This window comes from Camelina sativa, chromosome 5 (genome assembly GCF_030686135.1).
Source record: "Camelina sativa cultivar CO46 ecotype springtype chromosome 5, ASM3068613v1".
NCBI lineage: Eukaryota > Viridiplantae > Streptophyta > Magnoliopsida > Brassicales > Brassicaceae > Camelina > Camelina sativa.
This window is the reverse complement of record NC_141884.1, coordinates 13,279,237-13,299,182: the sequence shown is the minus strand read 5'-3', so window position 1 is coordinate 13,299,182 and position 19,946 is coordinate 13,279,237. Positions and strand designations below refer to the sequence as shown.

At 35.9% G+C, this 19,946-nt stretch overlaps 3 protein-coding genes and 2 pseudogenes across 5 annotated transcripts; 3 read left to right on the top strand and 2 right to left on the bottom strand.

Moving 5' to 3' along the window:
* Positions 1 to 582: 582 nt before the first annotated feature.
* On the bottom strand, positions 583 to 2,625 carry LOC104786723 (cell division cycle 20.2, cofactor of APC complex). Of its 3 annotated transcripts, none has more exons than XM_019245888.2 (3): positions 2,302 to 2,625; positions 1,894 to 2,001; positions 583 to 1,810 (listed from the first exon to the last, which is right to left on the bottom strand). In XM_019245888.2, exons 2-3 carry the CDS (start codon positions 1,914 to 1,916, stop codon positions 733 to 735), a joined length of 1,101 nt encoding a protein of 366 aa, XP_019101433.2. In that variant the 5' UTR covers positions 1,917 to 2,001; positions 2,302 to 2,625; the 3' UTR covers positions 583 to 732. The 3 variants fall into 3 exon arrangements, with proteins under 3 accessions (XP_019101433.2, XP_019101435.2, XP_010510471.2); XM_019245890.2 differs by having other exon boundaries at positions 583 to 1,804; positions 2,302 to 2,618; XM_010512169.3 differs by having other exon boundaries at positions 583 to 2,001; positions 2,302 to 2,606.
* Positions 2,626 to 5,284: 2,659 nt separating this feature from the next.
* Positions 5,285 to 6,805, top strand: LOC147943694 (F-box/kelch-repeat protein At2g29830-like). The gene is made up of 4 exons (XM_087512324.1): positions 5,285 to 5,303; positions 5,475 to 5,953; positions 6,130 to 6,139; positions 6,681 to 6,805. The coding sequence occupies exons 1-4, from the start codon at positions 5,285 to 5,287 to the stop codon at positions 6,803 to 6,805; spliced, it is 633 nt and encodes a 210-aa protein (XP_087368450.1).
* A 282-nt stretch (positions 6,806 to 7,087) lies between these two features.
* Positions 7,088 to 8,417, bottom strand: LOC104786722 (uncharacterized). The gene is made up of 3 exons (XM_010512168.3): positions 8,111 to 8,417; positions 7,518 to 7,658; positions 7,088 to 7,392 (listed from the first exon to the last, which is right to left on the bottom strand). Exons 1-3 carry the CDS (start codon positions 8,318 to 8,320, stop codon positions 7,249 to 7,251), a joined length of 495 nt encoding a protein of 164 aa, XP_010510470.1. The 5' UTR covers positions 8,321 to 8,417; the 3' UTR covers positions 7,088 to 7,248.
* A 194-nt stretch (positions 8,418 to 8,611) lies between these two features.
* Positions 8,612 to 9,816, top strand: LOC104789214 (putative F-box/kelch-repeat protein At2g29780 pseudogene; annotated as a pseudogene).
* Positions 9,817 to 18,304: 8,488 nt separating this feature from the next.
* LOC147943693 (uncharacterized) lies at positions 18,305 to 19,899 on the top strand (annotated as a pseudogene).
* The last annotated feature ends 47 nt before the right edge of the window (positions 19,900 to 19,946 follow it).

Genomic DNA, 19,946 nt, shown 5'->3' with positions numbered 1-19,946 from the left:
ATGAGAAAATGATTCTAAAATAACTAACAAACACTTGTCAGTCACTTACATTCCCTGCTTCATCCGAGGTACGTTTTACTGTTTTGCAACTTACAAAACAAAACAAAAAAAAAACCTTACTTAATGCGTGTCTGTCGATTCTGATCACGACTGTGGTCTTTAATTTTTTGTGCACACAGCCTACTACAAGTAGGTTTAAGGCAATTTACCCTTTGCTGAAAAAATTGGCTATTGTCCGTACAACAAGCAATAGCCAGGCATTTATAGAAGAAAATATATTCACTGTTTCTTTCAGATTATATTAGTTCATCAAAACAAGTTCGAGAGACTGACGAAATCAATTGTTCGTACTCGTTTTATGATTTTTAATGTTTCTGAGTGTTGGAGCTGCAAATTTAGAAGACTGAAGTTTGTCAGACATGCTGCAAGCTGAAGAATGTATGTCAAGTTTGTCTCTTGGATCTTGAGTTAATATAAGCGACTGTTCTTAAGAACTTTTTGTATCATCATCTGTGATACAAAATTTGTTTTAAACTTTGTAATCTGGAGTAACTCAAGCTTTAGCTGGAGTAGCCTAGTATATGTCAATGCAAAATCAAAATATTTCCATATAATGAGATATATACAAACGTTTCAGGTAGAAACAATAACTCAACATGTTACTACAATGTGCATAAACATTACTTCTGTGTAGCAAAAATACAATTAGACGACAATGGCTTCACAACAACTTCAGCGAATACGGTTCACATGAGAAAATGGCTCAGGTACTTTTGGAGCAGCTTTTTTGGCATTCTCTGGATCTCCAAATACATTCCAAAACATCAGTCTCTCGTCTGCTGCTGCAGAAGCTACAGTACAACCATTCGGACTCAGGGCCGTATATAGAACACGTGATGTGTGACCATTGAGCTCAGCCATTTTCACCATAGATGGGTACTTCCAAAGTGTAAGCTGGTTCTGAGTAAACCCATGTGAGCTAAGCAACTTTCTTTCCTTGTTGCTCCATAACAGAGAAGAAACTTGAGAGCCAGTTTCTACCGTGTTCAAGCAAGCTCCTGTCCTAGTATTCCAGAACTTTATACTCCCATCTCCTTCACCGCCACCAGTTGCAAGTAAATTCGTTTGGAAAGGGCACCAAGCAAGAGCTTTAACTGCAGATGTGTGCTCTACAAGCCTGTGCAGCCGCTGAGTACTAGTAGAACGGTCCCATATATTAACCACATTGTCGTTGCCACCACTTGCTAAATGCTGTCCAGATCCTGACCACTTCAACCCACAAACTTGTAAAGTGTGACCCCTGTACGTATTCACAACGTGTGATCTAACCCGTACGTCGTTGTTGATGATCTTCCCATCCATTCCTCCCGTTGTCAAGATAAGATCGTTCCATGCCAACGATCCTACTCTAGACGCGTGACCACACTCCAACGTTCTCAGTCTACGACAATCAGCACAATCCCAAATCTGGACTTGAGAGCTGTTAAGCCCAACAGCAAGATAACGACCATCTGCTGCCCAGTTGATACTTGTGACAGGTCCCGTATCTTCATCAACAGTGACAAGCTCAGTAGTAGAACCCTTAGAAGCATCCCAGAGATAAACAGTATGATACAATGCAATGGCTAAAACGTTATCAGTGCCCCAGTCAAGTAAGTTGAGATAAAAGTCATCGGCCAAGTCATGAACATCCAACATTCTCTCGAAAGTCTTAGGGATGTGTCTAGGCGGCTTACGCTGCTGCTGTTGGTAAATTCCCACTGGAAGAGTTTGAGTTGCCACTGGAGGAGTTGGAGTTTGAGGTCTGTTCCTAAAGGAAAGGATACGAGTTCGATTGAGATTCATGGCTTCAGCCAAACGTTTCTTATAGGCTTCTCTCGATGGTGAGCTTACCTTCTTTGTTGCCTGCTGATCATCGTTCAGGTTTGGTGGTCTTTCCATTAGCTGCCAGTAGGCAAAGTCAAAATCCATGGCTGATCTATTCGGAATGAATCTGTCAAGCTGGTGATAAAACAAAATCAATCAGTTTACAATACAATTCATCATCAAAACACGAAATCAATCAATTGAAACCCTAAAATCCCGAAGAACAGAACAAAGCCACAAAAAAAATCAATCAGTATAATTCAATTCATCATCAAAACACGAAATTGATAATCAAAACACGAAATTAATTGGTACGAAGACATTAATTAATTTCTTAAAGCAAGTTCAAAACCCTAAAATCCCGAAGAACAGAACAAAGCCACAAAAATAAAAATAAAAAAGCGAAACCCTAATTTTTGTAACAAAAAAACTTACGTTTTCTTTGGAGGTATCTCTAGGGAGAAAGGATCGCTGAATTGGGCATCGAGCCATTGCCTTCAAGTAGGAAGAACCTCCTGTATCCATTATTCAAAAATCGCAAAAGAGAAACAACAACGAGCGATTGGTTAAGGGTTAGATAAGATCTAAAAATAGAAATGAAACGAAACCTAGTCGAAATAGTAAACTAAACGAATCCTGCAGAGAATGAAACGTTAAGTAAAAATTGGATTGATCGAGAGAAAAGAGAGAGCCAGAGAGTGAGAGAGGCGATGATGAGTGAAGTGATTAAGACGGCAGATAGATAGAAGAATGAAACTCACGGCTTTAAAAGCCTTTCTTTTTTAAGATTGATCGGTTATTTCCGGTTTAGGGTTTAAATTTAATTGTGGTTTAACTCGGTTTACATATCACTTGTTGTTGGTTTGATCCCAAAAAATGAAAAATTTATGCAATATATAGTTCCAAAAATTATAAAATTACGAATTTTGAAAATAAAAATAATATATTAATTCAGTTAGGCTAAGTTGAACTTAGGTTTTAACTCTAACTCTATAAATTAATAATAAATAATAATAATAATACAAAATATTAACGGGTATTTACGGATCGGGTAGCAAAACGGGTAAAGGGCCGAGTAACGGGACGGGTATTGAAAACTAAACTAATACCCTATACTCGTCCCTTACTCACGGGTAATATAATTATAATACCTTTTACTCGACCCTAAAGTTGCGGGTACCCTTTTTTTCGGGACGGGTACGAGCCGAGTAACGGGTCGAGTACGGATAACGGGTATTAGTGTCCAGGCCTAATCGTTATACACTTTAAAGCCTTTCTTTTCTAAAATTGGTCGGTTATTTCCGGTTTATATTTGCTTTTAATTTAATTGTGGTTTAATTCGGTTTACATATCCAATCAAGCATATGCGAGTCTTTGTCTCGGTGACAATCGTTTACGTTCGAATGGTAAAACTCTTCAACTTCCAATCTCTCCTTTTTTCTTCTTCATCCATTGTTAAGTTCGTACTCGTTTGATGATTTTTTAAATGTTTCTCTGAGTGTTGGAGCTGCAAATCGAAACCATGACATAACGATTACATGTAAAAAAGGCTTCAGGCCACGCTCGCATACTAATACTAACTACAATAATGTAAACCCCTTAATTAATAGGTTCAGATTTCCATGAAAATATTGTTTTCAAGTTACGCGTCGTCAAACTTAAAAAGAATGTAGAAACTTCGAGTTGGTTTTATATAAAATCTGATAGTAGATTATTCTAAATTAAATTTGGTGATCAATAAAATTGTCAAAAATACTCGGATCGGAGACCTTTAATCATCAAAACAACACACACGATAATTAAGGAACCATAATTAACATTTTAAAGTTCTTGAGAGACTCTAATCTTTTAGTATTAAACACACAAGACTGCATCAGACTGGAACTTCCTTCTCCACACTCTCATCTTTTGTTTCCTCCTCGCTAGGCCGCTCTCCGCAAACACTGAATAAAGCCGCCATGATTAGTATAACTACGACTATGAAACACCATCCCAATATTGAGATCTCCATCGTTTTTGAATAATGAGAAGAAAAAAAAAAAAAAAAGAGTGAATGCAAAGTAGAATTGTTTTGTGATGATCAAAATTGCTTGCTTGTTGATCTGAAAACTATATATAGGCGGGAACTGCTGAAAAACTTGGAAATTTACCATTTTGATAATTGAAAACTTGCTAGAAAATAACATAATTGTTACTTATCTATTTCAATCAATAACTGGTATATTTCCTTTTTCAAAATTTCATAAATAAACTAATAAAAAATATTTTTGCTTTGCATCTTCTTCTTAACTTTCCTTTCAATAACTGGTATATTTGCTTTTTTCCTGTCTTCTTGAAAAATGTAAATTGTGTGATTTTGTTAATTTGTTACTATCTTTAGAAAAACTAAGCTACAATTTCGGCTCTGTTCATAATTCAAAATATTACGTTGGTCTCTTTGTTTATTTCATTCTACAGTATTCTCTTTTGCATTTTTTTAAAATTATATATTACAACTACCAATCAAAAGCTACAAACTTGCCTAAAAAATAATATTTCATTTTTCACAATTTGTATGAACGATTCCATACTCCATAGAATGTCATCTTACAGAGTTCTTATCAACAAACAAAAAAACACAGATGCAACTTGCATATGTAACACAACGCAAAGCCTTAAAACAAAGTCGCATAGATATTGGCTTTCAAAGTGAGACAGAAAAAAAAACAAAGCCTTTCAAGAGGAAGAGCAACAAGGCTTCTTAGCGTTTGAATCAGAAGTAGCAGCGACATCAATCGTTTGGCCTTCCTTGACGTTGGCATTTGCAGTTCCCTGGTCCGAAGATATCGATTTCTTGCTGATTCGAATTTTGTGTGTGTGTGTTTTGTTCTACGCAGGCCACTGTTGCTGATCTGCAAGAGGCGTTTCATAAGAGAGGTAAAGTTTTCATTTTTACTAAGGATTTGACTTGTCGAACTGTTGAATATTGATCTAGTCTTGACTGTATAAGCTAGTGTTAAAATGTCATCTTGTACATTGCATTTTTTGTGTGTTCTGAGTTCTTGATGCTTATGGGTTTATATAATCAAGATATGTGTTGAAGCTAAACTTAAAAGGAGTATCTAGGTTTGATAATGCTTTATGGTGGTGAGAAGGATCACTTAAGCTTCTTGTATCAATCATCACAACCTTTTGTCATTAATGGATCAGTCCCTTTTTAGCCAGAAAAAAAAATGTTCACTTAAGGATTGTCCATTAGTGACGATAGCTTGTAATGACAATATCTGAAATCTTCTTAGTTCTTACTACAATGTATAATCAATGTGTCTCTTCAAATCTTAATCTGGTTTCTCTACAGTAAGTCGGTAACTGTATTTAAGCAGAGATGCTTGAAGTTTTTTTTTTTCTTCACATCTTTGAATAGATTTACTAATGTATTATGGTTACTTTCTCCGTTGGTATTAAAATGTGTGATTTGGGTTTTGTTGTTTCAACAGCTAAGAAGTTTTAGCCGTCGAGGCAAAGGACTCTTCCCGTGGCTCCTGGATCAAAGGAGAAACCTGTTGTCCTCAGTAGCAAGAAATCACTCAAGGAGTACTGTGATTGAAACAACAACTCCTTAACTGTAGTCTTCAAAGACTTGGGGGCACAAGTTTCCTACCGCACGAAGCAAGATGATGACTGGATCGAAGTGTTCGATGTGGAGCTTGGGATTTGGGAAACTGTGCCTAGTCAATGCCCTAACGATGCTAGTGCGAGTGGAATATTTGGTACATCTGTGATGATGCACGGGAGAATCTTCATTTTGGATTGTCTGTGTTGTTTGGCTTACGAACCAAGGCAAGGTCTATGGCAGTCATGGGGACTTGAAAGTCAACTAAAGAGACTTTGGCACCCATTTTCTTGTGCGGTTAGAGATTTGTTGTATTGCCTTGATCTTACGCTTTCTCTTGGACATTCAATAGTGGTATATTATCCCAATGAGTTGGTTTGGAGACCTCTGATGGGCGTATCCACTTCTCAATTGCCTATGCACAGTTATCATCATTGGTCTAAGATGGTGAATTTTGGTAGCAAGTTGTTGATTTTGGGCGGCTATCACGGGAGGGTACATGATGTTTGTTGTGTAGAGATTGCGTTGGAAACACGTCAAGGAGGTCAAATTTGGGGGAATGTGGAATCGACCTCGCTTGTGTATACAGACGAGCTGAATTCGGCTTGCATTGAGCTTTGTCTAACTGTTACGGTTTGATGATTCAAATCGTGGTGCATGGTTTCTTGCAGGACTTTGCAGGTATGTTTCGGTGATGATTTATTATGTTTCAGACATTTTCTTGAGCCTCAAGTTTTAGTTAAGCTTTCATAAACTTGCAGGTGAAGTGAAGGATCTTTATATTACATCTACTGTTTGAGCAGCTTGTTGATACACGGGAGCAAGTATGAAACAAAGTGACTCAGAAAGTGTGATTTGACACATTGGAAAGTAACTGGTCCTTCTTAATCTTTGTTCACAATGTGTAGAGTCGGCCACTGTTTTAGCCTTTATACCAAAAAAAATACTACGAGACTGACTTGTTGGAATGCATCTTTATTTTGGGTTTTCTTTTGTCACTAACTACTTCCGGTTTGCTTTTAGTTATATAACTACTTTTTTTGTAAGAAACCAGAGTAGTTTATACACTAATGAAACCTAGTCTGCTTCTACTAAATGTAAAAGCAAGTATATAATCCTCTCACGGACGTTTTGAAACTACATTGTTTTGATCTTGGTACGATTGTAATTCTGATTCAGGTCTAACAAATACAAAATTGACCGAGTTCTTCTAGTAAATCAGTTAGTTCACCAAAACCTCCTCCAAGCTCAGTTTCTATTCCACCAGCTGACTCTGTGACTGCAGCACCTTCAGAATCCTCTCAGCAATCTGATGATGCTGCTGTTACTGCTGGTTCGTGTCAATAGAAACCACTGTCAGTTCAACAGCGTTCTGAATTTTTTGCTTCTGCTATTTACAATATAGTTAGCTTCCAATGTATCAAAAATTCTTGGTCAACTATTTGTTTGTGTTACATTATTTGATGGAAGATAATAGAATTGTTACAGCAGTTGTTAATCATTATAACTTAATGTTTACTTTTAAAGCCAAGCTGAAACCATAGATAACAGTTTCTCTCTTGGACCTTCTTGTAATACCTACCTAAATCACAGCTTTTGGATTTTGGATTGATGAGAGAGATTTTACCATTATGATCATCACAAAAATATCAAATTTACTGAATGGTGGTTCGGTCTCATCTTTATAAAGCTATTTACAAAGGTTTAAGATTACACAAAACAGAAAACAGACATAACAGTGAAAGAAACATAACCTTATCACTGAATAGATATAACAGTAAGATTAGACCTCAGAGCTTACTAGCTTGCCTGCCAAACAAAGAATGTCGACCTTCTGCTATAACCTCACCGGTCCTCTTGTTTCTCACTACAACAAGTGTTCCTTTATAACGTCCTCTCTCGCCTAACAATCTCGACGTTACCTCCAACTCCTCCTGAAAGTATATCATTTCCATTTCAAAATCATATCTCTCTCTCTCTCTCTCTCTCTCTATCCCATTTCTATGACACTCTTCAGAAAAGGTCAAATAAACAAAAAAAGGGAGTTGAGGAGACATACACCGAGCTTAGCTGTAGAAAGGAATGCAATAGACATGTCCACAGAAACACAAGGAGGTAAGCCTTGGATTTGTACAAGCGCTCCACCAACTTCATCCACAAGATTCACGATCGCACCATTAGCTAGATTCCTGTCTCTATCCTGCATTCATCACAACTTATAAGTTGATCAAACACCATCTCAAAGGGAAAAACCAACAATTGTTATACAAACAACAATTACAAGAACAATATAAAAGGATATATCTTATTCTTCTCCTTCTTGATTCTAAACAAATATCATAAGAACAAACCAATGGCTCAGTGGTGAAACAAACCAATTCAGATCATCACACACTACTATAAACAATTACAAGGAGATCTAAACAACAAGTGAGTTTCTTCTCCTTCTTGATTCTAAACAAATCTGCAAGAACTACACCGATGGCTCAGCGGAGAAACAAACCAATTCGGATCATCATCCACTAGCACAATTATTTTAAAGAGTATAATAAATCAAATTCTCATCTTAAAAGCCTCAAATAATCCAATTCCTAAAAACCCTATGACGCCACTACTTCTCATTGAATCTTACGAAGAGGAAGACGAACGAACCGTCAAACGGAGAGGGACCTTGAAAGAGCAGGAAATGAAACCCGGGTCGACCCGGTTGACTCGGATTCCTCTGAGACTAAGAACCTCGTAGAAGCTTCTTCCTTCCCGTGAAAACTCCTCTTCCAGTTCCAGTCGCTGTGCCTCACGGCCATCTTCTTCAACCTCATCGCTCAGTTGCAAATAGTCTAGAATCTTTTTCTCCATTATCATCAATTCATCTTCCTCTATTCTAATTTCTTCCCACTTCCTATTTTTTTTTAGGATAAATAAACAAAAAAAAGTCAAGTTCCTTCAGAACCTGTACTTTAGTTTGGGCCTTATTAGGCCCCATTTTTAAATCGCTTATACGGGCGTATTAGGCCTCATTTCACAATCGTCTATACGACGACGTTTAGGGTCTTTGTTCCTTTTATAATACGTAACAGCTTCTTTCAAACTCTCTACATTAGTCACACTTTCAGTTAATTCGTTGCTGCTGAAACCATCACACACACGGTGGCGATGGATCCGATCTTTGAATTTTCCGACGAAGAACTCAACGATGGCGGTGGCGATTCAAGAGAAGAACTCCACACGAACCCGAGCGAAGAAGATCAAGAAGACGTTCAAGAAGAAGTAGAGAATCTTGCTCCGACGATTCCTCCTCGACAAATCCCAGAGTTACTCATCGCAAGAATCGTCGCACTCGTCCGGAGATGTCACTACCCGAGGCTATCTCTCATCTCCAGAGCCTTCTTTCGCGTCATCTCTTCGCCGGAACTCTACATAAGGCGCTTGCAACTCGGCCTCACCGAACCGGTTCTTTATGCCTTGATCGGATTCCCATATAGTTACGAACGTTTCTCGAGATGGCACATTCTCAACTTAAACATCTCAGAAAGCTTGCGCGAGGTCCCTACATTTCCTCCTATGTATCCTGGATCTTCTGTGGGTGATTCGGATACAATATGTATGTGATCGGTGGTTTGAACGGGTTTAATCACCCTGTATCGACTGTGTTTGTCCTCGACTGTAGATTCCACATCTGGGACAATCTCCCAAGTATGCATAGGGCTCGCTACCGTGCAGCCGCCGGAGTCATTGACAGAAAGATTTATGTCATCGGAGGTTGCGAGAGGCATCATGCATATGATGGTTGGATCGAAGTGTTCGATGTTGATAACGGGGTTTGGAGTACTGTGCCTGATCCATCCCACTACAACTCTAATATGCCAGGAGGAGGGTTTGTCACATCTGTGGTGATGCAGGATAGGATTTACATTTTGGATGCTCTCTGTGCTTTGGTCTATGAACCAAGACAAGGTACATGGCAGTCTTGGGGACTTGGATCATCTAAGTTGATGGATTTTTGGCGCAACCCGTGTTGTGTGATTGAGGATCGCTTGTATAGCTTTGATGTACTGTGTGTTCTTAAACATCCAATAATGGTATTTGATCCAGTTGAAATGGTTTGGAATCCTGTGAGTGTGAAGGGTTTAGATGGCTTGCCTAACCTCAGATACTCTGTGTGTCAAATGGCGAATGTGGGTGGGAAACTGATGGTTTTGGGCACTTCAAACACCACCTATAATGATACTTGGTGCATAGAGATCACGTTAGAAAGACGTGAAGGAGGTGAGATTTGGGGGACGGTCGATTCAAAGGATATTGTGCTTATCTCCGGGACCTCGCCTTCTATTGATCTTTCTTGCTCTGTTACGGTTTGATGATCTATGGGATGGTTTCTTGCAGTTTAAGGTAGGTTTCTCTTTTGATGTGCATGGACTATGTTGACAATGATATTATGACATTTTCTGTAACCCCAAGTCTTATTCCGCTTTCATGGATTTGCAGGTGAAGAAGGGTCTTTTATTACCAGCTTGTTGATATGAAGCAAAAAGTGGTGCAGAAGCTGTTTTATCTGACACCTTAAAGAGTAACTCGTCTTCCTTCTTAACCTTCGTGCAAGAATGTGATCACTCTTAACAGAATAGGCCTTGTGTAGAGTTGGCCACTCTTTCTCTTTCTACTGAAGTTCTTACGAGACTTGTTGGAATGCAACTTTGGTTTAACTAGTTTCTGCTTCTTTCTGTTTTGTGACATATATCATTCTTCAGTAATAAGTAATCACAATCAGATATATATCTGACTATATGAACAATATTATGAAATTATGGTTTAGAGATTTAGGGTCTCTAGGGGGAACTAACTACAATGAAGGAATTCAAAGTTCTGAGCTTAATTAGAATAAAAAAAATTTGCCCTCACTTTTGACCTTGTAAAGACAAAACTACCTTTAACTTTTTCTACAAGGCACATGAAAAATATATAGCCTAAGATTACAAATATGTTTTAAAATATTTGAAACACAAACTTGAGTTCGAGTTTTCTAAGTAGGGAGAACAGAGTAGCTTGTGAGTCACGTTGAGAGACGTTTGACACATTATAAAAAATAGATGATAATATATTACAATTTACCTAAAAAGTAAAAAGAAAAATGAATTAATATATACAAAAGAATCGCTTTAAACGAAGTTTCTGAAATATGGTTTCAGTTTAAATACACAAGGAACATAACACAATCTAGTTTAGTCTTCTCCCTTTCAGTTAAATTCGTTGCTGCTGAAGACTTCACACGGCGGCGATGGCTCTAAAGAAACTTGTTTATATGCATCTTTATGTTTTAGAGATGAAGCATAACAAAGTGATTTAGTTGATATATTGTCTTTATGAGGTAAACTACAATATCGAAGTGAGCTTAAGACATATTTTTACTCTCTTTCTTTTTACTTCTCTCTTCACCTTATAGTACAGACAAAATCACCTTTTATACAAGACACATGAAAATATATAGCCGAAAAAAACAAAAATGCCACAGAGGATCCGTAGCTATCAAGTTTACCGAATGTGAATGGATTGATGAGACAGATTACAATTTTCATCACCATAACTATCAAGTTTTCTGAACGTGAATGGTGGTTCGGTAGTATATTTGTAAGCTATCTCTACAAATGATTAAGTTTACACAACCAGAAAGAAGAAGAACTTTGTATCTTATATAGCTTGAAATTGGGAAATTTCTGTTCAGTTTATGACTAAACATGCACACAACCAGCATAGTTTCTAACTAAGATTCTGCTCTGAGATTTTGAGATTGGAGAGAACATCAATGATCATCTGCTACGTTGTTCTCGTTTAGAAGTCTCTGATGATCCTCTTTGCTCCTGTTCTTACTATCCTTTGTACTTAGTGGAAGTAAAGGCGTCTGAGAAGGTCCACTAGAACGTTCAGCCATTTCTGCAATAAGATATACGTTCACAGTTTCTTTAAAAATGAACAAACTGACCAAATCATGTGTCGAGTTCTATTACTGGCAAATAGCAGAGACTAAACTATGAAATGGTCTGGAAATCTGGAATAGCTACGACGTTTATTTAGCACTGTAATGATCTCATTATCGGTAACTATTACAAAGCAGTCCCAAGTTTCTGCAAAAAACCTATGCACAGAAAATAAACTGGGAGTAGATCTACTGCAGAGAAACAATCTGGTATGCTTAATCATTCTGGGAGAATGGTTGAGTTCTTGAAGAATACCTGGAAGTTTGGTTTCAACGTAGAACTGTTCTACTAGAACATCACAAGGTTTCACAGTATACCTGCAGACGAAATTGTTAAGATAATTTAAGAAACTCAGTTTTTGCAAAACTGATATTTGATTTCTTCTTTTTTATTCTGACCATGCAACAACAATGTCGACTGTGTAATGTTTCCTTGATGCTATAATCAATAGGCTTTGTACAACTGTCTTTCTTGTACTTGAAGTAATCTAGCCACTGCTTGTGAGTCATTAGAGCTTCTTCTGACGGTGTTGTTTCATTCTCTGTCGTTGTTGTAGTTTGTCTTGTCTCGAGATCTATTGATCTTCTAGCTCCTGACTTAATGAGGATCTGATGAATCTCCACTTCTTCTGGTTCACCTCCAAAGTGAAGTAACACATCAAGAGGTGTGAAGCCATTGGAGTTTAAAGAGTTCACTTCAATAAAATCTTGTGGGATTGTGTTATTAGAGCCAAGCAGCAACTCAATCACCTGAAAATTGCAATATCTTATTAATGGATATATAATCCGCAAAAACAACAATCGAATTCGAAAACCAACTTATGTTAGAGAAGTTTGATACCTCGTACTGTCGTTTTTGAACAGCTAAGTGTAAAACTGTGTTCCCTCCATTGTCTTGCTTATTCAACACACATAGCTAGTCAAATTCCTTAATTAAGACGTGCCAACAAAACAACGAATCCATCTAACTGATAGTACCTAACCGCAAGATGAAGCATGCAGTGCACGGTCTCTTCAACAAACTTCATTCTTTCAATTTTTTGTTTTTCTTTTAATTTCCTCTGTTTATACGTTCTATATGTGATTTTAATGCTTTTGCAAAGTTAAAAAAAAACGAGTAGTTAACCACATCAACGTACGAAGTCCAACAAGACCTAATTTTGGTATGTCGTCAACAAATCTGTGTAATCGGTTTAAGCACAATAAAGATTTCTATTGAGTAGTTTAATCAAAATTGCATGTCCGGTTTGTTGTTTCTTTCCAGATAAATAATCTTGGCTCGTTATTTTCGTTGGTATTTCTTGGTTAGTTCGACAAAAGAAATAATAATGTTGTTTGTCTATGTGACTTATAATTGTTTACTTAAATTAATACAAAAAATTATGGTGATGCAGTTAATAATGAAGAAAATACAAATAAGAATTTGTGTTGTAAAATTTTCTGAACTTTATTAAATTTGCTACTTCATTTCAAATAAGTTATATGTTAATCATAATTTAAAAAACTATAAATTACACATAAAAATAATACTAAAAAATATTCCCACCGCGTAGTGCGAGTTATGACTTAGTTCTATTATGACGTTTGTTTTTCGAAAACACTATGTAAATTTTCTCAGAACTCAACTATACCATAAACATAAAAAACACTACACAATATTGTTATTAGTACTCTCACTTTATGTAGTGTTTGGATGTGTCAAAGGCTTTTATATATATTTTAAGAGATATGTACTATTGAATGGTGCCAAAGTCTTTTTATAAGCCAAAACACATTCAGTGCAAAATAATTTTGAAGTTGTATTGGATATAATTTCAAGAAAAGCCAAAACGCATTCAGTCGAGCGAGTTGACTAATAAAATATTATTTTGTACCTCAAGATTATTTTGTAGCAACTTGGGTAGCAACTTCAAGATTATAAAAAATCTGAATGCGTTTTGGCTTATAAAAGTCTTTGGCAACAATTAGTAGTTTTACTTTTCTAAAACATAAACAATAATAACGCATGTTTGTATTTTGTATGAACATACCTTTTTCTTAGCTTTAACAATAATACATATATATATATATAATATGCGTATATATATATATATATATATTATAATATACAAGAGTTAACAAATTCACATTCTGAGATACCACAAAGGACTTCGTCACAGATGTTCATATTCTGGAAATTCGAACCCTCGCCTCCACCGCTAAGATTCGCCGCAGAGTTTTTTGGTGCCATAGGTCTCTTTCCTAGGGTTTTCTCCATTGTTTTGTTTGCGTTCTTCATCTCTCTTAACTGTCTCTCTCGTCTAATCAAATCGAAATATCTTTTTCTGAATCACAATTTTTTACACTTGAAATCGATTAAAAAAAAGCTTATTAATTAACAACGCGTTCCATTTCTTTTTTTTTCTTTTTGTTTTTTAAACCTCAATTAATACATATTTCATTGAATTATCATTGGAGTATTAAAAGAATAATACATTGATGATTATAGAAGATTTTGTGATTTTGTTAAAATCACTTGTTATTCAAATTGGGATTTTAAAATTTATTCCCAAATCTAATCTTATTGAAACTGAATTTTTTGTAAAATCATTTAAAATCACTTGTGTTATCCAACTAACTATTTATATGACTCATATCAAATCTTCTTTCATTCAAACTAAACAATGTATTATAATTTTTTTTTCAAAACACCGATTGTGAGACTTGAAAAACATAGATGAAAAAATCACACCTCTCAGCATGGGATTTGAAACAAATTTTTATTAACAAAATATAACCAAATAAACATAATGATACACACAAACAAAAAATTAACAAATATAATTTACATCCAACGAATGACTAATCCGGTGATCGAGTGACGGGTCGGGTGGGTACTCGGGTTGTACCTAAAATGCAAAAAAACAAACATGAAAGTAAACAAGTCAGTTCCGAACCGATAGATAGAAAAGAACTTGATCTAGCAAGTGATAAAATCTTAAACGTAGCAAACAAAATTCAACCAAATTGGCAACGGCGCCAAATTGATAACAAGAGTTTCACCCAGGGTATCAATTCCCTATTCAGTTGTAGTACAAAGGGTTGTCAATCCAAATGATTGTTATGCTAGCAGATAAGATATGAACATAACATAGCAAGTCAAGCCAAGCAATAGTGGAGTTTTTCTAACAACCTAAAATAAGCAAAAGTAAATAAAAAAAACAAGAACCACACGACCTAAGTACTCGATGCTTGAAAATATTCTGATATATTATAAAAATATTATTATAGACAGATGCTCAAAATAAAAACAAATATTAGAGAAAAGAAATAATATATTAGTATAAAAGAAATAATCACAATAATGAATATATTCATAAATGGTGAAACCATAATTATTTTAGTTATACACATTATATATTCATATTTTTTTTATGTATCTTTTGTTTTGTTGAAGTGTTGATTTTAGTTTAATTTGTTATTCTTGTTTACTACAAAATTAAAATTTAGAATGGAAAAATGAATATTACATCACTATAAGCAATAAAAGGTAATAACTATAGACAAAGAGTGATTTTTACACATTATGATCAAATGTGTAAAACATTCAAAACATGACATTTAGGGGTTAGGGTTATGGTTAGGGTTTGAGGTGTAGGGTTCAGATGAGCAACAATATGAGTTTTAATTTAACAGTTTGGTTTTGGTTATATTGTATTTGGTTTAAGGTGGTAATTTGGATATACTAATATGATAACCATTTGAAAATTTAAAATTTTTTAAAATTACTTTTCGGTTATTTCCGGTTATGGGTCGGTTAGATTAATATATAACCATAAATAACCTAAAATATATTGTAATTAGGTAGATTAACCTAATATAACCGATAGAAAGCCGAAGAACACAATGGATGATCCACAAATTTGATTGTTGAATAGATTGTATGCTAAGAAAAGAAAGGATTTGAAAGAAAGAGAGAAACTAAAGGTGTGATGAGCATTTTAATAATTAAGTTAGGAACTGGTTTGTAAGAATGAACTATGGTACTAAGTTTTATATTTATGGCTATTTCCATGTTTTAGAATGTCGAGGTTGAAGAACATGTCGATGAGCATTCTGTGGATGACCTGTGACGAGAAAGCAAAAAACTCTAATCGCCTTTTTTTCACCCTCGCCTTTTTTTCACCCTTGCCACGTCACCCTCACCTTGTTCTCCGTAGTCTCTAGACGAACGAGTTATTTTTACCCAAACAGACATCATAGTGCATCATGATATGAAACAAAAGGGTTCCCTAGTAAAAAATAAAAATTAAGTAAAATTGTCTTGAAAACTTACCAGTATTGTTTTCTCTAGAAAATGCTATTCTTTGAAAAATTGTCCAACTCTCTTTGAGAGTTAAGCATTCTCGTTTAAAGGTGTACGATAACTCTATATTTACCATCTTTTAGCATGCATTTATCTCCTGTTTTGCATTGTTTAGAGTTAGTTTAAGCACATTTATGTCTTTTATTCTCAGTTTATGCATTAGGATAGAATTTGCATAGCATTTGCATATTTGTGTGCATAAACAGATGAATTAGGTACTTTGGAAACACCAAGGATAAGTTGTGATCACAAGGAGAGGCAGAAGGGCATAGGCATTGGTGGTCCCAATCCAATATCTCTGGATGATTTTAAGAGCCTCCAGCGTTCGAACACAGTATGTTCATCACCTGTTTTGGTTTCCATTATAAGATGTAAGTGATTCTATCAATCTTGGTGTCATTCTAACTCAACTTTTGTGTAAATCAATGTTCTATGCAAGAATTGTTTTCAGCTCTTACTTCTTTTGTTTGCTGGAATGTTCTGTTATTTTGTATACTACTATTTCAGTCACTAGAAGGTGTTTTATGTTTGTTTGATTGGATTTGGATGCAGGCATTGAATCGGTGTACGAGTGTTGAAACTTGAAAGTTTGTTTTTCCAAGTAAGCAACCTTTGCAGTTTAATAAATAAATGACTATTAATATTAATATACACTAGGTAACAACCCGCACTGTGTGCGGAATAAATCAATTTAAATAAAATTATTATGAGTAAAACTATAATGATTGAATTAATATCCGTTTGTGTCAAACGTAATATGTAATTAAAATATATTTCAAAATTTTTTTTATTTCATTTAAAATACGTCTCACCTGTTAAAATCTTTGAACGTGAAATTTTTTTAACGTAGTCGAGAAAATATTGACAAAATGTTACTATTAATGACAAGGTGTCTTTTGTGTGGTTTAAAAACCAATTTATTGAAACAGGACAAATGATTAGATAAAATGATATATTAAAAATTTTGGAATTTCTAAGAAGTGTAATATGCATCTACATAAAATATAAAGATTTGAGTACCATTAAGTTCAAATTTGTATTTTAATTTGCTGATTTTTTTTTTGTTACATTCATTTCTTTTTTTAGTGTTTGGAAAAAATTGTATATTATTTGATGAATAACTATTTTTACGAATAAATTAGATATTACATTTTAAAAATTTTTAAAAGTACACGTTAACAAAATATAGTATACATAAAAAAGAGAAATTTAACCACATCTTTTATTATTATTTTTTGGTTAAACATATAATGGCATATATTGTAAATAGTATTAATAAATGAGGTAAATTGCTAAAAAGTGTCTAGAGCTCTCCAGCGACGACACCTCAGCCTTTTTCTCAAAATGCTTCCCTATTAATATATAGGAGATGTATTATTTACAATTAATATATATAATTTTTCATGATAATTATATATCAACATTTTGTTAATATCTTTTTTACATTTTAAGGCATACAAGCATATTAGTATTCCCTGTTTTTTCTAGATAATGAATTCAGTTCCGTTCTATTATTTGTTTTAAATGTATAACTTTTATTTCCATCGTACACTAGAGCCATCATTATACAAGCCTTAAAGGCTGATCTTGGCAGAGAATAGAGATTGAAGGTTTCTCTAGAGCAGAGTATTAGAATGTAACTTGCTGTCCCAACTACAACAAGATAGCTTTTAATCGAACACTTGAACTTTCCCCTTATTAGAAAGCCATTAAAGAAGCCTTATATATATAGACTTTTATTCTCCATCAAATTTGCAGACTATTGAATATTATAGTTTAAGCAGAGAGATTGAATTTTCTCAAGACAACATTGTCCCAGCCTTAAAGAAGCTCTTAGCAGAGATATTGAAGTTTCTGTCAAGCTGTCCCAGCACAACAAGACATCGGAAAGAACATTCTCTTATTACTTTCCCTTAGAAGAACTTTTTATTCTCCATCAAATTAGCAGAGAGATTGAATTTTCTCGGGACATTGCCCATGCCTTAAATAAAGGTCTTAGCAGAGATATTGAAGTTTCTGTCAAGCTACCCCAGCACAACAAGACATCTTTTAACCAGACAAAACATTCCCTTGTTAGAATTTTTTATCCTCCATCAAACTAGCAGAAAGATTGAATTTTCTCAGGACATTGTCCATGCCTTAATAAAGGTCTTAGCAGAGATATTGAAGTAGAGATTGAAGTCTACTAATATTTTTGGGACCATTAATGAGATATACTAATGATACATTAGTATCTAGCATATCTCATCAATTCCAATCATGTAAATAGCCTAAGCTTATAAAGGCAAATGAATATTCTTTCCTTAGTTAGCTAGACTACACTAGGTTAACGAGAACATTGTATAAATACTTGTACAGCCTCCATAAGAAATAAGACAGAAAACCTTCACACTTATTGTTTTCTGACATGGTATCAGAGCAATAGCCATATACAAAAAGGCGTTGTTCGATTCTCTCTTCTTTCTTTCTTCTTTCTCTTCCTTGACCTAATCTTGTCGTTTTTTTTTTCTCACGATAAGCTTCTCTTGAGATGTCTAAAAACACTGATGCAACCACTACGGCTCAGCCCAGATCTGACACAACACGGAGAACCATCTCCCCATACGACTTGTCTTCTGGAGATAATCCGGGTTGTGTGATCTCTCAACCAGCCTTACGTGGTGCCAACTACGATGAATGGGCTGACAGCATTCGCTTAGCTCTTCGTGCTTGCAAGAAATTTGGTTTTGTTGATGGCAAGATTCCCGATCCCGGCGAAGCTTCAGACGATTACGAAGACTGGTGTGCCAACAATGCATTGGTCATCTCGTGGATTAAGCTTACGGTAGATCCATCCTTGAGATCTAATCTTGCTCACTGTGCAGTCGCTTCTGATCTATGGGAACATATACGTGTTCGTTACTCCATCAAAAGCGGACAACGGGTTCAGTGTCTGAAGACGGAGCTCGCTACTTGTCGTCAAAAGGGTTTGGAGATCGAAGCCTACTATGGTAAGCTTGTGAAACTGTGGTCGTCGCTGAATGATTATCAGCAGGCCAAAACCATGACCGATGTCTTAAAAGAACGTGAAGAAGACAAACTCCATCAGTTCCTTATGGGTCTTGATGAAACTTCTTTTGGCTCGGTCAAATCAGCGTTGTTATCGCGTGTTCCTTTGCCCACGCTTGATGAAGCTTACAATGCTGTTTCTCAAGATGAAGAAGCTAAAGCCACCAGTCATATTCTTGAAGAACGCTAGGATGGTGTTAGCTTTGCCGTCCAATCTCACTCTCGTCCTAAACAGGGTGGTGATAACCGTAACAAAGCGATGGTGTGTTCTACTTGTGGTCGTTCTGGTCACGTGGCAGAGCAGTGTTTCAGAAAAATCGGCTATCCTGCTTGGTGGGGGGAACGGTCGAAAGCCAAAACTGGGGATTCTTCTCAACCTGGTCTTCTTCCTTCTCCTGCAAGTAATCGTCCAAATCCGGTGGCTCGCGTTAATCAGATGGTCGCAGCTCCGGCCTCCGCTAACACTGTTCTCACCAACTCTGACCGCATTGGTTTCAGTGGCTTGAATGACGCACAATGGCAGTCTCTGGTCACTCTTCTTGATGAACATGATCGTCTCCGTGACCATAACACAAAAATGTCGGGTACGTCTTTTCTTAACTCTTGGGTTATTGATACAGGGGCATCGAACCACATGACTGGGTCCTTATCGTTCTTATCTGAGGTTCAGTCTATGCCTCCTATGTTGATTAAGTTGCCTGATGGTCGACTAACTCAATCAACACAACAAGGCACTGTTAGTCTGGGGTCGCATCTCAGTCTTCAAAATGTTTACTTTGTCGATGGTTTGAAGTGTTACTTGATATCAGTCTCGCAGTTAAATCGTGACCGTGCTTGTGTCTTTCAGATAACCGATAAGTTGTGTGTGATTCAGGACCGCATCACGAGGATGCTGATTGGCGCAGCTAAACAGCAAGATGGTCTATACTTCTTTCTTAGTACGACAGCCGCTGCAACGTTTCATGTCTCGAACCAGTCGTCCAAAGAAGTATGGCACCAACGTTTCGGGCATCCCTCCTCCAAAGTTCTCAGTCTTTTACCTATTTCTGGTCTTGTTTCTTCTAGTAGATTCGATAATAAGGCATGTGACATTTGTATGCAAGCCAAGCAAACAAAAGATGTGT

What these genes read in the sequence shown, in the direction of transcription:
- LOC104786723 (XM_010512169.3), bottom strand. Translation starts at nt 2,391, where the DNA reads ATGGATACAGGAGGTTCTTCCTACTTGAAGGCAATGGCTCGATGCCCA. An exon ending in GAGATACCTCCAAAGAAAAC is followed by an intron (nt 2,002 to 2,301) that starts GTAAGTTTTTTT and finishes TTTTATCACCAG; the next exon opens with CTTGACAGATTCATTCCGAA.
- LOC104786722 (XM_010512168.3), bottom strand. Translation starts at nt 8,320, where the DNA reads ATGATAATGGAGAAAAAGATTCTAGACTATTTGCAACTGAGCGATGAG. An exon ending in AGGTCCCTCTCCGTTTGACG is followed by an intron (nt 7,659 to 8,110) that starts GTTCGTTCGTCT and finishes TGATGAATGCAG; the next exon opens with GATAGAGACAGGAATCTAGC. An exon ending in TTTCTACAGCTAAGCTCGGT is followed by an intron (nt 7,393 to 7,517) that starts GTATGTCTCCTC and finishes ATATACTTTCAG; the next exon opens with GAGGAGTTGGAGGTAACGTC.